The sequence below is a fragment of the Terrapene carolina genome, unplaced genomic scaffold (genome assembly GCF_002925995.2).
Source record: "Terrapene carolina triunguis isolate 2854851 unplaced genomic scaffold, T_m_triunguis-2.0 Scaffold58, whole genome shotgun sequence".
Classification (NCBI taxonomy): Eukaryota; Metazoa; Chordata; order Testudines; family Emydidae; genus Terrapene; species Terrapene triunguis.
The window spans coordinates 68,487,086-68,509,274 of NW_020664409.1; the positions used below are offsets into that span (position 1 = coordinate 68,487,086).

At 41.8% G+C, this 22,189-nt stretch overlaps 1 protein-coding gene across 1 annotated transcript in view; it reads left to right on the forward strand.

Annotated features, from left to right (window-relative positions):
• Positions 1-22,189, forward strand: part of CNBD1 (cyclic nucleotide binding domain containing 1) — a 302,000-nt gene that overhangs the window by 12,250 nt on the left and 267,561 nt on the right. The window contains exon 3 of the mRNA XM_029913352.1: positions 5,238-5,351. Within this exon, the coding sequence (XP_029769212.1) occupies positions 5,238-5,351 (114 nt within the window). The remainder of the gene's footprint in view (positions 1-5,237; positions 5,352-22,189) is intronic.

A 22,189-nucleotide genomic window follows, 5' to 3' on the forward strand; every position in this document is an offset into this window, starting at 1 on the left:
CAGTCTTCTTCATTCTGAGCACCCTTTGGACTGGGAAATAAGAAGCTAGAGTCAGGAACCAAACATGACACAGACCATTACCACCAGGAAACAGGGCTGGCCTGGCTTTGCAGTTTTATGACGAAATCTTGCCCTTTAGCAGAAAAACAGGGATAATGGTCAAAAAGTGACATATTCGCTCTCTTGTGGGCCTCGCACTGGATTTTGCTGTGACAGAGGTGCATAGTAAAGGCACATCTGCACATGTGGATTTATTTTGGTACTTGGCTATCAAACTTGTAACATGCCCAACTATGAGGCCAAATCATTCAGTCATCTCTCACAGAGGAGACTGAGTGTAGAACGCATAATGTGCCCTCTGGTCATAATTTTCTGTACCAGCTGAGGCAGAAAAGCTATAGTCATTGTGCAGCATTACAATTTACCCTTATGTTATCAAAATCTCTAGACCTTTACATCACATTTTTGCTTCAGCTGAGAAATGGAGAAAATACCCAAATGCCCTACTCAGTGGTTCTCAAACGTATTTGATTGTGCCCTCCTTCTTTGTGTCTGTAGTTGTTTATGTCCCCCCCCACCACACAAGTACATACACCAATTAAAAAAAAATCAACATGCAACTCTCACTAAATATTAGAAACAGTAAGGTATTGATTCAAACAGAGCCATGGATCCATTGTAATAAGAGCAAAAGCAAAACTGCGATGGTGGTCAATGCTTACAATTAAATGTGCATGCCACGTTGTAGCAACCGGATTAACATACATATGGCAACGACTTTGTATAATGCATTGTATAACCAGAAATCTGTAAAAATGCACAGCGCCATCTAGAGTCAAATGCACAACGCCGTATAAGGACCTGGTATTTCTAGAGGAATCAGCTTTGCTAGTTATTCATTGCTGTGGGTAAAATGTGTGCAGTATGGTTTTTTTCCCCTAAAGCTTCTCATGCCCCTCCTCCCCGAATACATTCCGGGCCCATCACCCAGTTTGAGAATCTCTGCCCTACATGTACAGGGACATGCACACAGATGTTGCATCCAAACATATTATATATCCCAGAACACTCCCATGGTCCTTCACATGATTAATACCTCATTGTGCATTCTCCCTGGGAATGATTCTTAACACATACATGGTCACATCAGTTTCAGTTTTCTGTTAATCAATATTTGCATGGTGTTAGGAGAAAATGAAATCTCCTTAGCGTAGCATTAAATTACACTTCATACCAAAATCTGCATTCTCACAATAGTGTCATATTGCTATTTGGCTTCAGTGTGCCCTCTTCCTACACCTATTGTGTGGGGAGACCCTCCCACACACGAAGCTCCTGCACACCTTCATGTCCAGCAATCTGGAGAGATCATGGTTCAGTTTACCATTGTTATATTTTTCAGTGCAAAACCAGAAGGTTGGATGAGTAACAATTATGATGTACCTCCTTCTTATGAGATCTGCAGGATATAATGGGATGATTTCATCCCTAATGCAATTCAGTTCAAATACAGTATTTATTTCATGCAGAGCATGCCTATTGACTTTTAGTCTTGAAGTACTATTATGGTTTGCCAGGGGAAACTTTAAAATTGTGCTGTTTAGGGAAATTATTACTTGATTATCTTAACTAGAGAATCTTATATTTTCTTCTGTAATCTCCTCAGAAAAATAAAAATAGGGCATAGATAACCTTGTATTTATCATGAAAGTTGATTGCAAAATATGATTTTAAACTTCAATTGTCTAGAGAGCAAAAAAAACCCCAAACCCTCAAATCCACAAATTATGCCTCAAACCTTAATATTGCCATACACTTGCAACAATGTCACAGGATTGTGCACCAAATTCAAGTTTGGCTTTAAATGGATGCAATTACATTGACTTCAACATAGGTATCCCCTTACATCAGAGGTGAATTTGGCCCAATGTCTCGAAAATGAGGAAGATAATAACTTGAAAGGCAAAGGGGCTACTTTGGCTTATAAAGAACTGAGTGAATGGGTAGCAGTAAATTGATATCTTAAAGCACAGTATTTTAGAAAAACAAAAACGGTAAGGCAGAGTGAAATTTGAGCTGGAGAATGAGGGTGTGACACTGGCAGACCAGATCATGTCAGAGCGTATTCAGGCCAATTCACTTGTATATTAGTATAGATCAGAGGTTCTCAAATTGTGGTCCAAGCTCTATTCAGGTGGTCCGTGGATATTTCCCTCTAAGGTGTGTGCCTGGACAGCCGAACACAAGAGAATGAAGGGCCACCCACCTAATTAGTGGAGCCACACAGGCGTGGCTTCACTAATTAGGTGCCTGGACTCTGGAAAAGACGCACATGTATGGTGAGGTGGACTTGGGGGGTAATAGGAGGTAGGTGGGAGGGGGAAGTGGGGGGGAGAAGAAGGGGTGGGGCAAATTTAGGACATGCAGGGCTGCAGTGGCCAGAGAAAGAGGCAAATTTCCCAGCTCGGGGGCTGCCACGGTGGGGGAGAGAGCGAGAGACCCCCCTCCTTCCCAGCCCCTGCTTAGTGGGTGCCGCAGTGGGGGAAAGAGGGAGAGACAACCCTCCTTCCCAGCCCCAGTTTGGGGGCTGCTGTGGTAGGGGAGAGAGGGCACATCCATTGCATTAGAAAGGTAAGACTACTGATACTAAAATATGAGTTGTGTGCTTTTATTTGTAGAACAAAAACATTAATTATTATTAAGTTTTTTTTATACATAGCACTTTTATCCAAAGCTCTTTACAATCGTTAGCTAATGGTACAAACAACATTTGGAAAGATCATTAAGTGGTCCGCCGAGACCCACAGCAATTTTCAAGTGGTCCGCAAAAGAAAAAGTTTGAGAACCACTGGTATAGATTAAAGTGTTTGTTAAATGTATAAGTGTTTTGGGCATTTAAACTTACTTCATAAATGGGATGTCACATGCACTGTTTTTACTTATCTGTGTCCTGTCGTAATGTAATAACAAGCATTTACATTGTACATACCCCTGCAACTAAATAACTCATCAGACATCAAAAAGCCTTGTGGAATGCTAATGAGGGACTTTATCAGAAAAAAAATGCTAATTAAAAAACAAATGGGCATTGTATGTGATGACAGGAGGTCAGAGACTCAAAGTACATACCTCACGCACTGTCATCAAAGGAAAAGCCCATGTGGGTAAAAAGACTGTCAGCTTGCTTTCTGACAGCAGAAAATATAAATATGGATTCTAGGAAAGATCCTTCATCTCTGAACTATTTGGACTCTTACAGGGAAGTGTACCAGATGCAAAGTGGAGATCCCCAGAGACAATCTGGTTACCCTGAAAAGACTTTTGGGAAACTGACAGTTTATTACATCACTGTCATCATTTGGGATTACAAACTGTGATTCACCTGTACATATATTTTACCTACTTTAACCTCTCAATAACTCATTTCCTTTTCTTACCTAATAAACCTTAAATTAGTTTACTATAGAATAGCTGCCAGCATTGTCTTTGGTATAAGATCCAGAGTACCAATTGATCTGGGGTAAGGGACTGGTCTTTTGGGACTGAGAGAAACCTGATGAGGTGTGATTTTTGGTTTGAGTGACCATCTTCACAAAGTTCAGTTTGTCTGGGTGGCAAGTTAGTCTGGAGAGTCTAAGGGGACTATCTGTGACTCCATGGTAAGACTGTTATAGTGATCCAGGAGTTCACATTTGTTACTGGCTTGGTATAATCTAATTATAGAACATACCACCAGTTTGGGGTGTCTGCCCTTGTTTTCTGTCAGTCTGCCCTGAGATAGACACTCACAGTTGTGAGCCACGCCAGACAGCATGACAGAGGATCTGAATAATTTATTGATGGCAATAATCTTTTAGTTCAGGACATTTCAAAAATGCATTTCTGAATAATTGCTGGTCAAGTTTCTTCAAGATAGCAGATAATTAAAGAAGGAAACTCAGTTGTGTGTGTTTAGATGTTTCTTAAATTAGTTAAATGCATATCAAAAAGTATCTGCTGCCTCTTTTAATGTAAAAGGTAGAAATTTACATTTCTCTTGACTCTGAAGATAAGGTAAAGATATAAATAAAGTAGATAAATATTGCCATGTCTAATAAGCCTATGAAGTGAAATATCTTTCCAAGCTGCTTGTCATGGTCACTTCTATCACATACCTCCAAAACTAATGATGTTCTTAAACATCTAGCTGGAAATCTAGGGTCCACTGAAGTCAATGGGCAAAGTGCCCATTGACTTCAGTAGGGTCAGGATTTCACCTAGTTCTGCACGTCCAATGCTTTTTTAGTGCAAAATTTATTAATTTTATGTAGGACCAGATTCTGCCACCCTCACTCATGTTGAGTAGTACCTGCTATGAGAGTGCTTTGCAAAACAAAGGTCTCTATATATGTAGGTAGATAATAGATAATGTTCCAGCAGATGACAGTCAAGAATTTGCAGCATTGTTCATAAGCTTTCTGGTATCAGTAGAAGTAGTGAATTGCAAATGGCTTCCAGAGTGCAGCTCTTTATACTGAGCTTCTACCAATTCCACACTCCATGATTAGTTCCAGTAACTTCGGTGGGACTATTCATGGAGTCATGTACTCTTCAACATGCATTAGAGTGGCAGAATGTGACTTACTAGTCACCTTGTCCAAAGCTCCTCTGGGGTAAGATTTGCCAGAGTGCTCGCCACCCATCAGCTCCCACTATTTTCGGTTGGTGCTGGTGGGTACTGAGTACTGAGGAAAATCTGGCCATTTCATTTTGATGCCTAAATGGGAACTGAGCATTTTTGGCCCTTGATTCCTCAATGGTTTATTCTGGCCTTTCATGAAAAGCCATTATAACAATCCCCTTTTAAATAAGTTCGTCTCCATAGATTCCATGTTATAATCTATTTCTTTTGATAGTTCTAAACAAGTGTGATATTATATAAACTGTAACACTGAAGGCAGTGAGAAAGACCCATTTTTGCGTGAGTTGCATGGCTCACTTTGAGGATAGAATTTGAGCTTATGCTCCCTTAATGTTACAGGAACAACAGATTAAATTCCCATTGCTGTTCCCATTGAAGTCTTTGGGAGTTTTTATTCAAATCCAACTAACCAGCATGGTGCTCATCACCAGTCCCCTCTCCGTACTTAAGATAGTATTTTTATCTCCTCCATTAGAAGCAGAACTGGGTGCAAATAATACTAACATTATGCCTAAGGTTTAAAATTTCTAGAATTTATTCTTTTTCATTTCTTTAGGAAGAATCCACACACCACTGAAGAAGCTCATCAAAAGTTTATGAAACTTTATCCCAAAATATTCTACCAAGAAAAGACTGTATTGCCAGGAATTCCTCCAACACTCTCAAAGAGGTAATGAATATCTTCTAGTTTTTGGTTTTTGTTTTGAGAGAAAGAAAAGCATACGATATTATCAGATCAAGCTTCACCACTGCATATCACAGAACAGCTGGAGAAGACAAAGATTAGTAGCTAGTGGTAAATTCATTTTCTGCATGAGCAGAAACATCTGTTCGTTGCTAAGAAGTACATTTGTCCAACCTTTCAAAAAAGTATTGGTTACACTTACCTCCCAGTTTGTTGTTTGTGAAAAAAGATTATCAGAGTGTGGCTGCTTTTATATTTTTTCCTGTCACTTTTGAAAAAAGTGAGTGCCCCAATGAGTAAATGGCTAATCAGACATGCATATTTATCTATATATATCAGTGTTGAACATTTAAGTCCCCGATAGTCTTTCTTTCCTTTCCTGACTGCAAATAGAAGCCTTGCCCAGGTACACACCTACATCATAGCAGAGGGTAGACCTAGCTGGGGCAGCAACAGCTGCCTGAAGTTAAGTGAGGTATTATTTTGCTACAGCTACTTCAGAGACCCTGAACCTTAAGAAACTTATGGAGGAGAATAACTGGGTCCTGCAAAGAGTCTGTAGCAGTTCCGGGGGAAGGGGCAGAGAGGGAACTTCCCTTCCAAGTAAGAAGGGCAGGTAAAGAGCATCCCTGCAGATTCCTTAGCAAATATTCATGGCAGGCCATGAGAACACTTGCCCCTTAAGAATGGGAGAGACAACAGGGGCATTGGCAAGAAGTACCTGTGTCCCCCGTCTCAGCATGAGAAAAAACAGAGGTGCTCCATTGTGTCTTCCTTCTCTGGAGGGTGGAGGTTTCCCCTCTGACTGTGCCCCGACTGCAAAAGATGCTATGAAGGGCACAGATGTTTCTCCTCCCCAACCCCTTTATGATGGAGGGTCTTTGAAGTAGGTGGAGCAGGAGCCCTTCAACTCATTTTTAGACAGCTGTTGCTGCCCCATGGTGAATAGAACTGGTCAGAATCCCTCGCCCAGGGAAATCTTTTAAATTTTTGTCAAAGCTTTCATACATATTTTCAGTGGACAATTTCAACTTTTCATTGAAAAACAAGGGTTTTTTTTGTTTGGTTTTTGGTAAATAAAACGAAAATGCCTTGGTTTTCCGACCAAAAAAAATGAAAAATTTTAATTATTTACAAATCCAATGTTCCATAGAAAAAATGTTGATGAAAAATTTTCAGCCTACCTATGACTTCTACCTGCAATCAAGAAGAAAAAGTGACAGTTGGATGGGGTTTCTAAATATCCAAAATTCAGATAAAAATAATTAACAAATAAGAGAGAGACCAAGACTGACCAGCTACTAACCCTAATCTTCACTTTTTTCATAAGTGAATTTTTTTGGCTCAAACACTTTAAAACAATATATGTCTGCTAAGTATATCTAATACCCACTGAAGCTAACACGAATGGCACACAGGAAATTATTTCTCCATATGTTTTTAAATGTATCATGGTCTAGAAATGACAGACACATCAGTGTTTCTACTAAAAGAGTCCCTGATCCTGCATTTGGAGATGCATGGGCAAACTCTTATACCCATGTGGAGCCCCAGCAAAGCTAAAATAGAGCAAAGATGTGTTAAATCTAGCACATTGCTTGTATGTGGTATGTTGGATTGCCCATTGTAAAGGGAAAAGTTGTCTCAGTGGAGGGATTTGGAAAAGAATTTTCTTCAAGTCTGGCTTATTTAGACCTGATATTAAAAGAGCAATTTTCAAGACATAACACTGTTTCTGAAAAGTATTTATTGTAAATGGCTACCTGTGACCCCAAATATCTAAAACATACTGTGACAGACCCAGACCAATGGGGTACAGGAGTCTGGTAGAGGGCAAATATACTGGTCACTGGATGAGTAGTTTTCTGTTACCTGAGTGACCAGAGCAGGGGCTGTACTAGAGTAATCAGGAACCTGCTAGAACCAGTTAAGGCAGGCAGGCTAATTAGGACACCTGGAGCCAATTAAGTAGAAGCTGCTAGAATCAATTAAGGCAGGCTAATCAGGGCACCTGGGTTTTAAAAGGAGCTCACTTCAGTTTGTGGTGAGAGTGGGAGGAGCTGGGAGCAAGAGGTGCAAGGAGCTGAGAGGGTGGGTGTGCTGCTGGAGGACTGAGGAGCACAAGTGTTATCAGACACCAGGAGGAAGGTCCTGTGGTGAGAATAAGGAAGGTGTTTGGAGGAGGCCATGGGGAAGTAGCCCAGGGAGTTGTAGCTGTCATACAGCTGTTACAGGAGGCACTATAGACACCTGCAGTCCACAGGGCCTTGGGCTGGAACCCGGAGTAGAGGGCGGGCCTGGGTTCCCCCCAAACCTCCCAATTGACCTGGACTGTGGGTTCTTCTAGAGGGGAAGGTCTCTGGGCTGTTCCCCAATCCACATGATGAATCTCTGAGGCAAGAAAATCTGCCAATAAGTACAGGACCCACCAAGATAGAGGAGGAACTTTGTCACAATACTTAAAGAGCAAAGTAACTTCTACAAGGATTACTCTCTGTAAATACCATTTCCCCCCCCCCCCAAAAAGATTCATCGTTAGTTATAAATATGCAATCTGATGCAAGTTTATGGTCTTGGTCAAATCTTTAGAATTTTAATTATTTAAATATCTAAATTATGGAGTCCTGTGTTTAGGCTGCTGTAGATAAAATGACCTTGGCAATTTCATGATAAAGCCATATCCTGAGAGGTTGATAACTCAGCCACAAAAATTAAACCCAAATGGAAAACTTTACATTTTGCAGAAACCTTTATCTTCCAGGGCATGTAGTGTGACATGAATTGCTTTGCTTCCTGCTCACATTTTTTGTAACTTACATTGTCTTATGCTTTTATAGATAGTGTTCTGTAAAATGAAGATTATCAGTATTATACAGTCATAGATGGGAAAATTACATTTCCAGGTTATTGATCAAATCGTTCTTTGATTTATGGACTCCTAATACTTCAAAAAGTGCTACAAATCTACCTGACTTCATACGTGAATCTCTTATTTGTCTGTGAGATGTATAAAAAACTCATGAAGCCAGCCATCTGAGTAACACATCTGAGAAATCATTGTAATTTATCTGCACTATATTGTCTTCAGTGGTATTTTTTAAGACAATGGAATGTGAATAATTTTCAGATTTTTTTGGGGGGGGGAGGAGAGCAGGGGGAATCAGACTAGATGTGGGCAGAGAATTTGAACCCAAAGTGCTTTTATTTATTGCAGTTTCATTTACTTTGTATTGAGTTGTATGTGTGACTTCTGTTGACATCAGTGGGAACACAAGTGTATCCAAAGACAGAATTTGGTCTGGTGGTTTTTATATGCTTGCATCAGGTTCAATTGGAGACTGCTGGGTAGGGATTAGTTCATAGTACTAGGCTAGTTCTGAATTGCTAGTTCAAAGAAAAGAGCCCTGCAGTAACAACATTTAACACAGCAGCCTGGATTTTGCCTTTTTAGAATCTGTTTCTACTGTACCTCCTCATATGGCTCTGAGGAGATCTGCGATTGCCTTTTGGGATTGTTTAAACCTAGACTGTAAGCTCTTATCTATGTGCAGTTGCACCCTGTTTATATATGATAATTTGCTGCCGCTTATTTGAGTGAGGTTTTTCTTTGTTTCATATGAATGTGTTTTGTAACAAATTTTCCCTGTATTTTCTTTCTCTATTTTTTTTTATTCCCTATTTGGCTATATGTTCACCATTTGAATGTACTATAATATTCTGACTTAATCCTGACCGCCAAACACATAGCTCTGTGCTGAGTGCAAAATCATTACTGTGTATGTGTGCACAAGCATAGTAGCTCATTTCACAAGATACGGGATGATATAAGCAAAGGTTCTCAGTCCTTTAAGACCCATAACCACTTCCAGAGTTGCATAGAATCCTAAGAGTAGCATCCAGCTTTAAGGGAAAAGGCAAATTTTTAAGAGGGAGAAGGGATGGGGAGAAAGCTGGATGGCTTGAGTGTCTGTGGTTGGAGCTGCTGGAATACAATCTTTTCATAGAGCCGCTGGTAGCTTTAGAATTGTGTGTTTATCTTAGGGTTTTATATTAGCACCCATCCCTATAATATCATAGTGCTTTCTGTGTAAGATTGGAAAAAAACAAAGTCCCTAGTGAACGTTACCGGCTTTCCTCCCATATCTGGTGATGGGAGTCTCTTCCTGGGGTAGGGGTTTTCTTTTCCTTTCTTTTCTTGTGTGTGTGTGTGTGATTTTAAGTGTCATTCTGGCTATGATGGAAAAGCTTTTATCACAGAAAGAGCTCTTGCATTGTGACCTCTAAGGGTACATCTACAATGCATTAAAAGACCTGTGACTGACCTGCATCAGCTGACTCAGGCTCCAGTTGCAGGGCTTTACAATTGCAGTGTAGATGTTTGGGCTCGGGCTGGAGACTGGGTTCTGAGATCCTGCAAGGGGGTTGAGTCTCAGAAGCCAGGTTCAAGCTCAAGCCCAAACTTCTACACTGCAATTTTTTTACCCTGCAACCTGAGTCAGCTGACCTGGCTCTGGGATTCGGTGCTGCTGTTTTTTTTTTTTTATTGTGGTGTAGATATACCCTAAGGGTGATCAGTCTGGATTTGTCTACTCTCTTCTGGAAGTTCATCCAAAAGCTGGCCCTCCTTGACCATTACTGCCTTACCTCTGTCTCTTGCACATTTTGTCCTGGGCTCTGTAATCTGCATTGTCATAGAACAGCTGTTTTGGTGATTCATTAATGAGTCACCAATATAGCTAGGACCTGGCTTTGTGGATAGGGACAAAGGCCTTGAACCGGCAGTTGCAGCTGTGAGATTAATAAAGGGAATGGTGTGTGTTCTTGAAATACAGTGTTTGAATAAGTAATTTCATGTTTAGAAGACCATTTTTAAACTATTTGATAATAAACTCTTTAATAAGACTTCTGCTCCTAGTTTTTCACCTATTGTGAGTGCCAAGAAGTGACCTTATTTCCATACACCTGCTACATTAATTGAGTTAAAAGGAATAATAATAGTTACATGACCCTTTTCACCTCTAGATCTCAAAGTTCTTCACAATCTTTTTATGTATTTATCCTCATACCCTCCCCCCACAAGGTAGGAAAGTGTTACCATTCCCATTTTATAGGTGGGGAACTGTGGCACAGAAAGGCTAAGCGATTTGCCCAAAGTCACACAGGAAGTCCCTAGCAGAAGAGGGAATTGAACCCAGCTCTTCCATGTGCTAAGCCAGGGGAAACTGGATCTAGCAATTTGCATTGGAGAGAGGAGACCTGTGTGATTGATAAACCTCTGGCACTAGCAACAGAGAAGAGAAATCTGTCAGACTGAATGCTGGTATTTCTAGCATCGTCAAGAGCAGGTTGTGATGTATGCACCTGTGTAGTGTGAGAAACATCAAAGAGAAAATTACTTACCTTTAAATTCTGCTCTTTTGAAGATATCAGGCTACATTCATGATTGCCCAGTGGTCTTTCTGCATCAGCTGCATTGGTGCATAGTGGCTATAGGATAGTCAGAAAAGTGACTTCAGCTCTAAAACAAACTTCTAGAAGAGGTTGGAGTAATCCAGAAACTGCAAATTTTCCTCTTTGAAAGGGCTTTTGCTACAGGAACCATAAGAAGAAAAGAGAAGATTTGTATCTGAAACAGAACCTCTAGGGAAGGGAGAAGAGCAAAAGACTCATGAAGTTTGCTAGGGGCTCTGTTATGCAGATCTAATTTATCTGGGAAGTGCGTTGATGCTATGGTGGTGGGAGTTAAAGAAAACTCTAAGACAAGGAATGAGGTTCAATCCCATTGGCAAATAAAAACAAATGGAAAGGACTAGATCTGCCTGGTGCGTGGAAGGTACCCAAGATACCCAAAGCCATAGAGATGCCCAGAGGGTGCAGAGCCAGAACACCAGTGATGAGGTGCAGCGTGTGCAGCAAGCTCTCCTGCTGACTGCAGTCATGAAGAAAATAGCTAGAAGGTTCCATGGGTGGTAGTTAAGTTCCAGGGTGGGCCACAACCAGCAGTTAGGGTAGATGGAGACTGTCTTGCTCTCCTACCTTCTATCATTGCCTTTAGGGACCAAAGAACTTGGGGAATTCTGCCTATTATTTGTTAGGGAGTGAAGCTCTGTGGGAGTAAAATGCCTCACAGGTGTTATTTTAAAGAGATTTTTCCTCTCCATTGTTTGACAGTTTCTATCGGTTTCAGAGGTAATTCTGTTGATCCCAGAGCAGCATACGTATAGAGAATCTCTTTAACTGATTGAAACTGGCCAAAATGGTGGGGGAGAGGATTTTTTTAGTTTTGCCCACCATATCGGAGATTACAATCAAAGGTTAAGCTTGTAACTTGAACCAACAAAAGCCATGAAAATTGCCATACGTCCTCCCAACAGCTTTTCCAAACTCTGCGTGACCTATATTCAGCAATATCAAGCCTCTGAGGCATGAATTTAAAGAAAGAGTAGTTGCCTTAAATCAGAATGTTCTGGGTGTTGCCAGTTAAAGTATCACTGAGTTTGTAAAGTTAACTTTTTTTGTGTTAAAATGCAATGTATTAGCAGATGGTAAAGAAACCTAGTATTGTCAATTGTTTCCACTTTCAACTCCTAGAGGGTAGTCAGGCTGTATTATATATTTACCAGCAATCACCTCAGTCAATATACTTTAGCAAACAGAAATCTCTTGGAGGAAAATGATTATATGACAGTATGACCTCTCTTTCATGGGAATTTATTATTTAAAATTTAATCTATCCTAGTGTTTACAGTGACAGGAATTCTTGGCAGTCTTAGACAGAAAGTCAATCTCTTTGCTTTCAGGGGGACATTCAATAAATTACAGCACTCAGGGTTTTTTTTCTTAAAAGGAAAAAAATACAGATCAGCAAAGTGGTAGTTTTGTTCAACCTTCAAATGGAAGAAAAACATTTTTGCAGCAAAAGCTTTCATCTTTAAAACCTCCTTTTAAAATATATTTTGAATGGCCTATAAAATATCCCTGTATATCCAGCGTAATTTTGCTGACAACTGAATTAAAGATGAATGCAGTCAGCTAATAAGATTATATACATATATTAACAGCAGAGTGTGAGGAATAGGGGAAGAGGCACACATACACATATGATTGAGTTTATTGCTTGATTTAGGATTGCTAGTTGTCTGTTTTTTTTTCTGAAATTCCCTTTCCTTTTAGTTTTCTTTGAGGGGTATGTGTGCACTAAATGGAAAAGCTCTAAGACTAAACTTTCTCCAGATAAAGTCTACTTAATCAAGCCCAACTCTTTTTCAAAGTTTGGACCCCAGAGACTAAAAACGGAATATAGCCAATGCTCCAGTAAGCGGCTCACACTGGGTGTCGGGAGGCTACCCGATTAGATCTAGAAGTAACAGTAATAAGAAGCCTTGAACTGCTTTGCAAGAGGTGAAAAGGTGCTTCAGCACTAGATAGGAAAAAAGAGTTTCAAACAATCCTTCAGTGTGATGCAGGTTTTTTCCTAAGGATAATATGATTCTGTACAAGCACAAGGATTTCTTAAGAAATAAAGACAAGAGTATTAAGCTTAATTTAGCTGATAACTCAGAGAAAGTGGATTTTGAGAACTGGGTTTTTTGACTCTTTGCAAAATTGCATCTTGAGCTTTTGTCCCTTAAGAATTTCAGACCCATTTTCTTTCTTTCCAATGATAAGGGTCTCCATGAAAAAGCACCTTATGAACAGGGCTTGTTTCCTGCAATTCTGGTCCCAGGAATAGGATATTAAAGGTTGATTAATATTAAACTGCTGGAAAAATAAAGGTAATTTATACGACAGCCTCAGGTTTTATTCAAATAAAGGTTTTTATGCTTGTTTATTCCATTTGAAATAAAGTCCTCATTTGTCATAGGGTGGAGAATCTGACTTGTGCCATCACATGAGTCTGTAACTAGAGCTGTAGCGATCCCTTCCCTCAAACGAAGATCCCTTGTGTTGTTTGGCATTGAACAACCTACAAAAACAGACAGACCAAAGAATTTACAATCTAACACCCTCTTTCCCAAATGTCTGAAAGCTGCTCCCCAATTTGAGAAACTGAAACCCAAGTGTGTACCTTCTACAATCTTAGTGTTGTTAAAGGCCTTTTATATAGATCCTCTATTAATGGTCTAATTGGCTCATTGATTTATATGCCCTAATCTGGCCTGGTGACCAGGTACACCTCTGTCCAATTAGGCCTTCTCCAGGGGAGCTTAATTAGTAATGAGAGTGACCCCAAAGCTCTGTGATACAATCTGCCATTAGTGGCCACATGCTGGTAGCCAGGGCTTATAGTTTTTGCATTGCTTCTTACAGCAGAAGTCCCTCCCCTTACTGTAATAATGCATTGTAAATTTGAGTCATACACATACTGGGTTCTGGGGTGGCTTCTGCCTCTACTGGGCTGTTCCTCACAGGGGATCAAACAGCTCTTCTGAGTAGGGATTGAGAATTTCCTGTTGAGCCTGATCCACAGCCTGCTCCTCACTGGGAGACTGCTGCTGGCTCCCATCTGTCCCCATGCTGCATTCAGGGGCCAACAGGGAACCATCCCAGCTGACCAAGTCATCATGAAGCACAGTTGGCTCTGTGCTGGGCACAGTGCCCAGAACCCGGTCAAAATCATCAGAAACTGGGTATGTTGGTGGTGTTGCCCAAGGCATGGTCCTTGTCCCTGGTTTCCCAATACTCATTCTCCAGGCCTCTGTCACAGGAATATTAAATTGATTTTACGTAAAGCCATGCAAAAAGCTGTGTGGATATACTTACTGTGGTTCCACTTAAGCTGATTAGGAAGAGTTTTCAGCTAAACCCCAATGAAGCCACTCTTAAGCCAAAGTGAGCATCCACACATTGGTTTAACTGAATCGATTTTAAAAACAGATTTAACTTAAGCCTGTGCAACTTTTGTGTGTAGATGAGCCTCTATTTATACACTTTTAATCCCCCCAGACTTGAGAAATATTGATGTACATCTTCATATGCTAATTACTCTTCCTTCCTTACATGCTTTGAGGATCAGTGATAACTTTATCATTGTTGACATGAAAGCATCATCACTGGTATCTTGTTTCAGAGTAGCAGCCGTGTTCGTCTGTATCCGCAAAAAGAACAGGAGTACTTGTGGCACCTTAGAGACTAACAAATTTATTAGAGCATAAGCTTTCGTGGGCTACAGCCCACTTCTTCAGATGCATAGAGAGTGAAACATATATTGAGGAGATATATATACACACATACAGAGAGCATGAACAGGTGGGAGTTGTCTTACCAACTCTGAGAGGCCAGTTAAGTAAGAGAAAAAAACTTTTGAAGTGATAATCAAGATAGCTCAGTACAGACAGTTTGATAAGAAGTGTGAGAATACTTACAAGGGGAGATAGATTCAATGTTTGTAATGGCTCAGCCATTCCCAGTCCTTGGTTACCTCCCATTGAAATGAATGGAGCAATTCACAGCTCAGAGTTGTTGGTTCAGGCTCTCAGCAAACTCAGATGTTGCTGCATCAGTTACACTTGCTTCAAGTTTTGAGGATTTTCTTTTTCAACCGTAACATCTTTTTTTCTTTAAGTAAATCTCTAGTTGAGATTCTGTAAAATAATTGTGAGGTCTCTTCACACCATCCCAAAAGGGTATGCTCTATGGTTTGGGAAACATTGGTCTAAAAGACAGACAAATGGAAGAAAAGACACAATTGGAAATCAAGTACCCAAAAGCCATTCCCTCCTCTGAACATATAATCATTATAAACTACTCTGTCTGATGATTTGATGTCTTTCTCTTGTAAATTTAAATATTTTTTCCCACTTGGTATTAATTTTATGCTTTATTCAACCAGATCCATCTGTGAGCATTTCCTATATTTAATTGGGGGGAGGGGGCATGATGTCATTCATAAAACATTCTGGAGAATCTTATGTTACAGAGAATTGTCTTTAAAATGTTATAGCACTCTGATTGTTGGAGTCTTAATTGGTTGGAGAACTACCATAGCCTGACAGACTGCAGAGTTGTTTTCATGGTCCAATAAAGTAGATCTTCAAAAAAGAAGAGTGGGAGGAAATTGTACTCCCCAAAATGTCTGTTATGACTTTCCCCCTTTCAGGGGCCAGGAGTAGTTCCTCTACCATGAATCCCTACCCACCGTATGTCTAATGATCTATAGCTATAGTTAACTGACATCTGTACTCTGCATACAGGCGCTGATAGGATTGCATGATATATAGCAGGGGTGGCCAAACTGTGGCTTGTGAACCACATGTGCCTCTTTTATAGTTAAAGTGCGTCTCGCGGAGCCCCTCGCTGCCCCCTCATTCTCCACCTACCAGACTTGGGGGAAGGGAAGCTCGGGACATATGTCTTGCAGGAGGGTGGTGGGGTAGGGGCTTCTGCCCAGTGGGGAGTAGGGTCTCAGGGTTTCAGCCCCTTGGGGCACACCTGCTGGGGCTTGGGGCATCAGCAGGAGCAGGGCTTTTGCGCCAAGCCCCAGGAGATGCCTCCCACAGGGCAGAAGCCCTGAGCTCTGGCAGGCGCACCCTAGCTCTCAAACTTCTGAAGATTGTCATATGTGGCTCGGAAGGACAGTAAGTTTGGCCACCCCGATATACAGCCCAATCTCTGTACATAAACTGAGACCCATAAACTAAATTATAGGTCTCTGCCAGCATCCGTGCTGCTTTCTTCATCATATATATATATATAGGGTGTCAGACACATAGAAGCATGCAAGATAGGTATCAGTGCCAAAGGGACAGACTGTTAACTTGAGACTCATAAATTAAAGAATCATTCTTTCGGATAGTAGCATCACATACACAGGGCATCACAGCTTCCTTTTCTTATGATTATATCTCACCTTAGCAGCAGTGCTAATGTAATATTGTGACATTCACAGTAGGCAAATATGCTTCCCTTTTCCATTGCAGTATGCAGATGTTTAAAGGAATACACAGAGGTTTGCCATGGCAGATCATATATATTGAAAAATTTATAAAACACAAGCTAAAGGTGATGTTTATTTGTACTACTGTAGTGTCTCAGGGCCCTGATCAGAGATCAGGTCCCACTGTGCTAGTGCAGTCCAAACAAGTAAAACAGAGTTCCCAGACACTGATGCTAATATGTGCTGACTTGTCCTTTTTTGCCTTCTCTATTTCCTCATCACCTATGTATCAAATGATTTTAAATACCTTCTAGGGAAGCAGTATCCAGAAAGATGGCATTGTGTATATAGGACCACCAGGGGCAATTTTTTTTCTGTTCATTATATCATCATGGTATGTTAAGTTATTATTAGTGCTCAGTGTCTCTCCACTTTATCCTCCTTGCCCATGTCCTTTTCCTTCCCTGTTACCAGGAGCCATGTGCTCTGTCATGGAAGCAAGGGTTTATTCATTTTGAAGAAGGCCAACTTCTCTATATTGCCTGTGGATAGTAAATTATGTGCATGAGTGATGCTTGGAGTGAACACCTGGGAGAATCAGGGGCAACAGAGGGCAATGTCTACACTACAAACTTTGGTCAACACAAATTACATTGGCATAAAGTTGCTTCAGTTAATATAGCACTCATGTGTGCATACTTGGCTGCTTGCATTGGCGCTGAGTGTACCCACCAGGAGCGCTTGAGTCAATACATAGTGTGGTGCACCCAGTGTGCCACTTATCTCTGTCTGGTGCACTGCCTTCTGGGAAATTTTTGTAATGCATTGTGAGGTAGAAACAAATCATGCAGGGATGACTGGAAGCAAAGGGCCGAGTTCCAGTCATGTAGCTTTCTCCATCCCATAATTGTTTATATCTCATAATTTTCATGTCTTTTTTTTTTTTTTTTAATCCCACAAAACTATGTGGAACTTTTTGATGTCTGCCATCACTGATAGAAGCATGGAGGCTACAGAACTCTGCAGTGTTCTCATGAACATTGCAAATACAGGGTGTATCATCCTTTTGTATTTGCAGGCCCACGGTCAGTACTGCAATTCTGGGGACATAATGATCCCTTTGAAGACAGTTTGCTAAGGGACATAACGAAAAAATGCAAGGTTATTGGTGGTGTTTATGGAGTAGTTGCAGATGGTGGAACACCATTTCTGGGCCTGAGAAATGAGCACTGCGGTGGGATTGCATCATAATGCAGGTTTGGGATGAGGAGCAGTGGTGCAGAACTTTAGGATGCTAAAGGCTACCTTCCTGGATCTGTGTGCCAAGGTCACCCCAGTGCTCCAGAACAGGGACACTAAAATGTGAGCTGCATTGACAGTAGAGATGCAAGTGGCAATTGCACTCAGGAAGCTTGCAATGCTGGATTGCTACCAGCCAGTGGTAAATCATTTGGAGTTGGAAAATCCACAGTTGTTATGCAAGTGTACAGGGCCATTAAATATCTCCTGCTACACAGGACTGTGACTCTCAGCAATGTGCAGGACATAGTGGATGAATCTGCAGCAATGGGGTTGGAAAAACGTGATGGGGCGATAAACAGCACGCACATCCCTAAATTGGCATCAGCCCACCTTGCTGCAGAGTATATCAGTAGAAAGGGCTGCCATTCTATGGTTATGCAAACATTGGCGGATCACCAGGGTCACTTCACTGATGTCAGTGTGGGCTGGTTAGGGAAGGTGCATGATGCACAGAACTTCAAGAATACAGGACTGTTGAGAAAACTGCAAGCAGGGACATTCTTTCCCAACTGGTGGATTACCATTGGCAGTGTGGAAATGCCAGTAGTGATCCTGGGGGATCCTTGCTCCCCGAGCTCATGAAGCCATACACCAACCGCCTTGACAGCCTCACAGATTCAGTTACTGGCTCAACAGGTGCAGAATGACAGTTGAATATGATTTTAGTAGGTTGTAGGGATGCAGGTAGTGTTTACTCACAAAATTGGATCTCAGTGTGAAAAATATACCATTTATAGCTGCCTGTTGTGTCGTTCATAATATCTTTGAAGCAAAAGCAGAAAAGTGGAGGGTAAGCAGCTGTCTGCTGACTTTGAACAGCTAGACACAAGGGCCATTAAAAGCGCTCAGTGCAGAGCTATGCAACTGTGAGAGGCCTTGAAAGGTCAGCCACATTAATATGGTGTGGTGAACTGTGCTCTGGAGGACCCTGAAGATTTGGGGGTTCTTAGGAATTGTGTAGTGCTTGGTGTACATTTATGAATATTACCTTGTGTGATTGGGTGGACTAGGCCCAGAGAACCCCCTGCTGGAGGCCTCAGGGTCCTGCCACACTCCTCCCAGGAAAGGCACAGTGGAGAGGTCCTCCAAGCAGGCTAGAGTGGCTGCAGGGAAAGAAGCCAATCAGAGAGGCTTCATGAAGCAGCCAATCAGGACCCAGGAGGGCCCTATAAAAAGGAACTGCAGCACCAAAGACCAGCAGTTCCTTGCTGGAGATAGAGGAGTGCAGGTGGTGTGCCTAGCTGGCCAAAGGAACCTGCAGGATAATGGCTAGCTCCATTAGTAGGGACCTGGGGAGCATGGAAGAGCTGCTGGTCCTGAAATTAGAAAAGCTGTGAGCTAAGGGTAAGGCATTGGTGAAGGCTGGGGCTGTGGGGAGGTGGCCCAGGGAACTGAAGGAAGTTTTGCTAAAGGGCCATGGCAGTGTGTGGCTGCTATTCTTAGGCCTGGTCTACACTAACCCCCCCACTTCGGACTAAGGTACGCAAATTCAGCTACGTTAATAACATAGCTGAATTCGAAGTACCTTAGTCCGAACTTACCGCGGTCCAGACGCGGCAGGAAGGCTCCCCTGTCGATGCTGCATACTCTGCTCGCCGAGCTGGAGTACCAGCGTCGATGGCGAGCACTTCTGGGATCGATTCGAGGCACTTCCGGGATTGATTTATCGCGTCTTAACCAGACGCGATAAATCGAACTCAGAAAACCGATTGCTTACATCCGGACCCGGATGTAAGTGAAGACGTACCCTTAGGGTCCTTGGGCTGGTACTTGGAGTAGTGGGTAGGGCCAGGCTCCTCCACAGGCTACTGAGGAAGGGACTACAATTGGACAGCAGTAAGTCCCCCAGAAAGGGACTGAGCTGTCAAGAGGCTCAGTTGGGGCTGGAACCGACCCAGAGGGTGAAACCATTGCCTTCAGGGAGGAAGCCCTGAGGGTATGGCCCAATACCAGGGATGGGACTGTCTTAAAGACTGCAGACACAGCTGACCAGAAGGGGGTGTGCATGAGAGGAGGGTGCCATGCTGTTATATGACTGTTTGTTTTTTATTGAATATGAATTAGGTGGTGTTTGCTGTATGTTTATAATTATTATGCTTTGTGTTTCACTGAACATATGAGTTCTGTAGTCCTATATAATTACAAGTAGTGGGTGCTTTGAGTGGTGCTTGGCATTCTCCAGTATATATTGTGAAGTAATAAAGATACATTTTTACTTTTTGAAAATAAATTCATGTACCAAAAACAGCACAACAATATGCAAATAAAAAAGCAATACAATACAGCCCCCACACACTTCTAAAATAAGTGAACAGAACTTTAAAATTAGAAAGGTAGAAAACATTCCTGTCCCTTTTTGGCTACACATACACCAGCTGTGGCTCTCACAGGTCAGTGTGCATGAAGCTGTGGTTGCTTTACTGTCCCCCCAGCCCCCATGTGGACTGGTAGAGGTAGGGATGCGGCCCATGTTGCTATGTGGAATGTTGGGGGTTGTGACAAGCTGCTGGGGGTACCCAGAGCTGTGAGGCACTGTGCTACCCCATCAGCCTCAGTATATGGGAGCTTTGCTGTAACTGAGCTGTGTGACAACTCCCTGACACACCAGCTTGTCTGCCTTACCAGGAAACTCCTTAGGGCTCTCCCAGCCCAAACCTTGCCTAGCAGGTAATAATCAATGAATGCCAGCCCCTGAACTTAACAGAGGTGTGTGTCCGCAGTATATAGCCTCTATCAATGTACATTCACAGACTATATTAAGTTTGCAGCCCCTTTAAAGAGACAGAAACAACAGCTTATGTTGACTGGAGCTAACAATCACTTCAGTTCAATCAAAGCTCTGGGTTGGTTTAGATAAAAAGTAAAACAAGTTTAAAAATAGAGAGGCTTTAAGTGAGTTCAAGTATAAGGGATAAAAGTAGAAAGGGTTACACACAAGTAAAAATATACTTTCTAATGGCTAAGACCGAACTTAACAAGTCTTTGGTGAAGAAAATATCTTGAACAATTTTCCATTTCCAGCAATGGCTGACTAGCTTTTAGTCAGGATCCCCAGGGAGTCATAGGCACTGGTTTTCCTTGTCTCTTCAAGTGAAAGATAACTTAGGGGTGTACTCCCCTTCTCTTTATAGTCCAGTAAACCATTCCAATGTATTCTTCTGGAATGTATCCATGGATAAAGTTCCTTTTCCCTGCTGGATGTGGATGCCACACTGTTTGGTGTAGACTCTATTGTCTTCTCCTCTGCCGGTGATTTTTACAATGCAAATGATCTCTTCCTGCAACCTCTGAAACAAATGAATAACTGACTTTAGGCACACCTGGTCTGAAGGGTTGGTCTCTTTCCTTTGCTTGGAGAAAACCTGTTTAAAGAAGGCATGGGGGGGGGGGGGGGGGGGGAGTGGGGGTCTGATAACACTTTAGTTAAGATTTCAGCACATCTGCATAATCCTTTGTGAGCTGACTGTACATGTTTCCTCAAGAATATTAATGATCAGTGAGTGATTAGTTTTCCAGTGACATTACATCAGAACTTTTAGATACAGATTATAACAATAGAGCAGTGGCTCCCAAACTTTAACAACTCACGAACCCCTTTCACTAAAATGTCAAGTCTCGTGAACCCCCTCTTAAAAACGAATATTTCCATGGATTTTCTCCCTTACCTCAGCATAAATTATAAAAGCATTGATCTTGGAAATATAAAATTTGTTTTTATGACATGCTTATTACACACTATTAATTATTTATCATTACAGTATTTTTATTACATTATGAAAATGGCAACACTTTTCCAAGATCTCACTTTTGTAGCTTGTATCACTTTTGATTAAGCCTGTTATAAGACAAGGCTCCTATTAGAAGTGCCAGTAGAAAAAAGGGGTGCGGGGTCAAAGCCAGAAAAGTGGGGAGCCGACGGGGGGCCACTGGAAAAAAAGGGCAGGGACCCATAGGGCGCCATGCTGACGTGGGGGCGCCACGTGACCCTTGTCGCCCCCCCCATACTGGCGCCTCTGGCTCCTATGTTTCATCAAGGAGTATCTGATGTGAAAAAGCATGAAGGTATTTAAGAAGCCAACTGAAAGAGTTCCTCCTACACAAGCATTCAGGTCTTGAGCAGTCCAGGCAAACAATGCACGTTACAACAAAGCTTAAACTTGTTCTTCATAATAATTTAAAAACAACAGTAGCGGACTATTTATTTAATTTTAAAAACAGCAAAAAATATCCACCTCCCTTTCTATTTCGTAAAAGGAGACTTGAAGTTTAAAACTCCTCACTGTGATAGATATGCTTGCTTTGATCTGCTTAGCTCTTGGAAGTCCCCAAGGCTCCGGGCTGCTGGCCCGTGCTGCCCGGGGTCCCTATGGACAGTTCTGTCCGCCATTAGGGAATTTTTTCCTGAGAACCCCCTGTAACATTTTGTGAACCCCCAGGGGTTCACGAACCCCAGTTTGGGAACCACTGCAATAGAGAGTTGGGGTACATTGAGTTGGTGAGACCAGCTGAAGCTCACTGCTAAATACCTCTTGGCATAGGGATACTCTTAGGGTCACAGTGGTGTTGGGAGCTGCTAAATTGGAGTTCTCCATTCACTGTAAAGGGGGGTGAACTCATGATTGTTTGATCTGTAGGTCAATAAGAG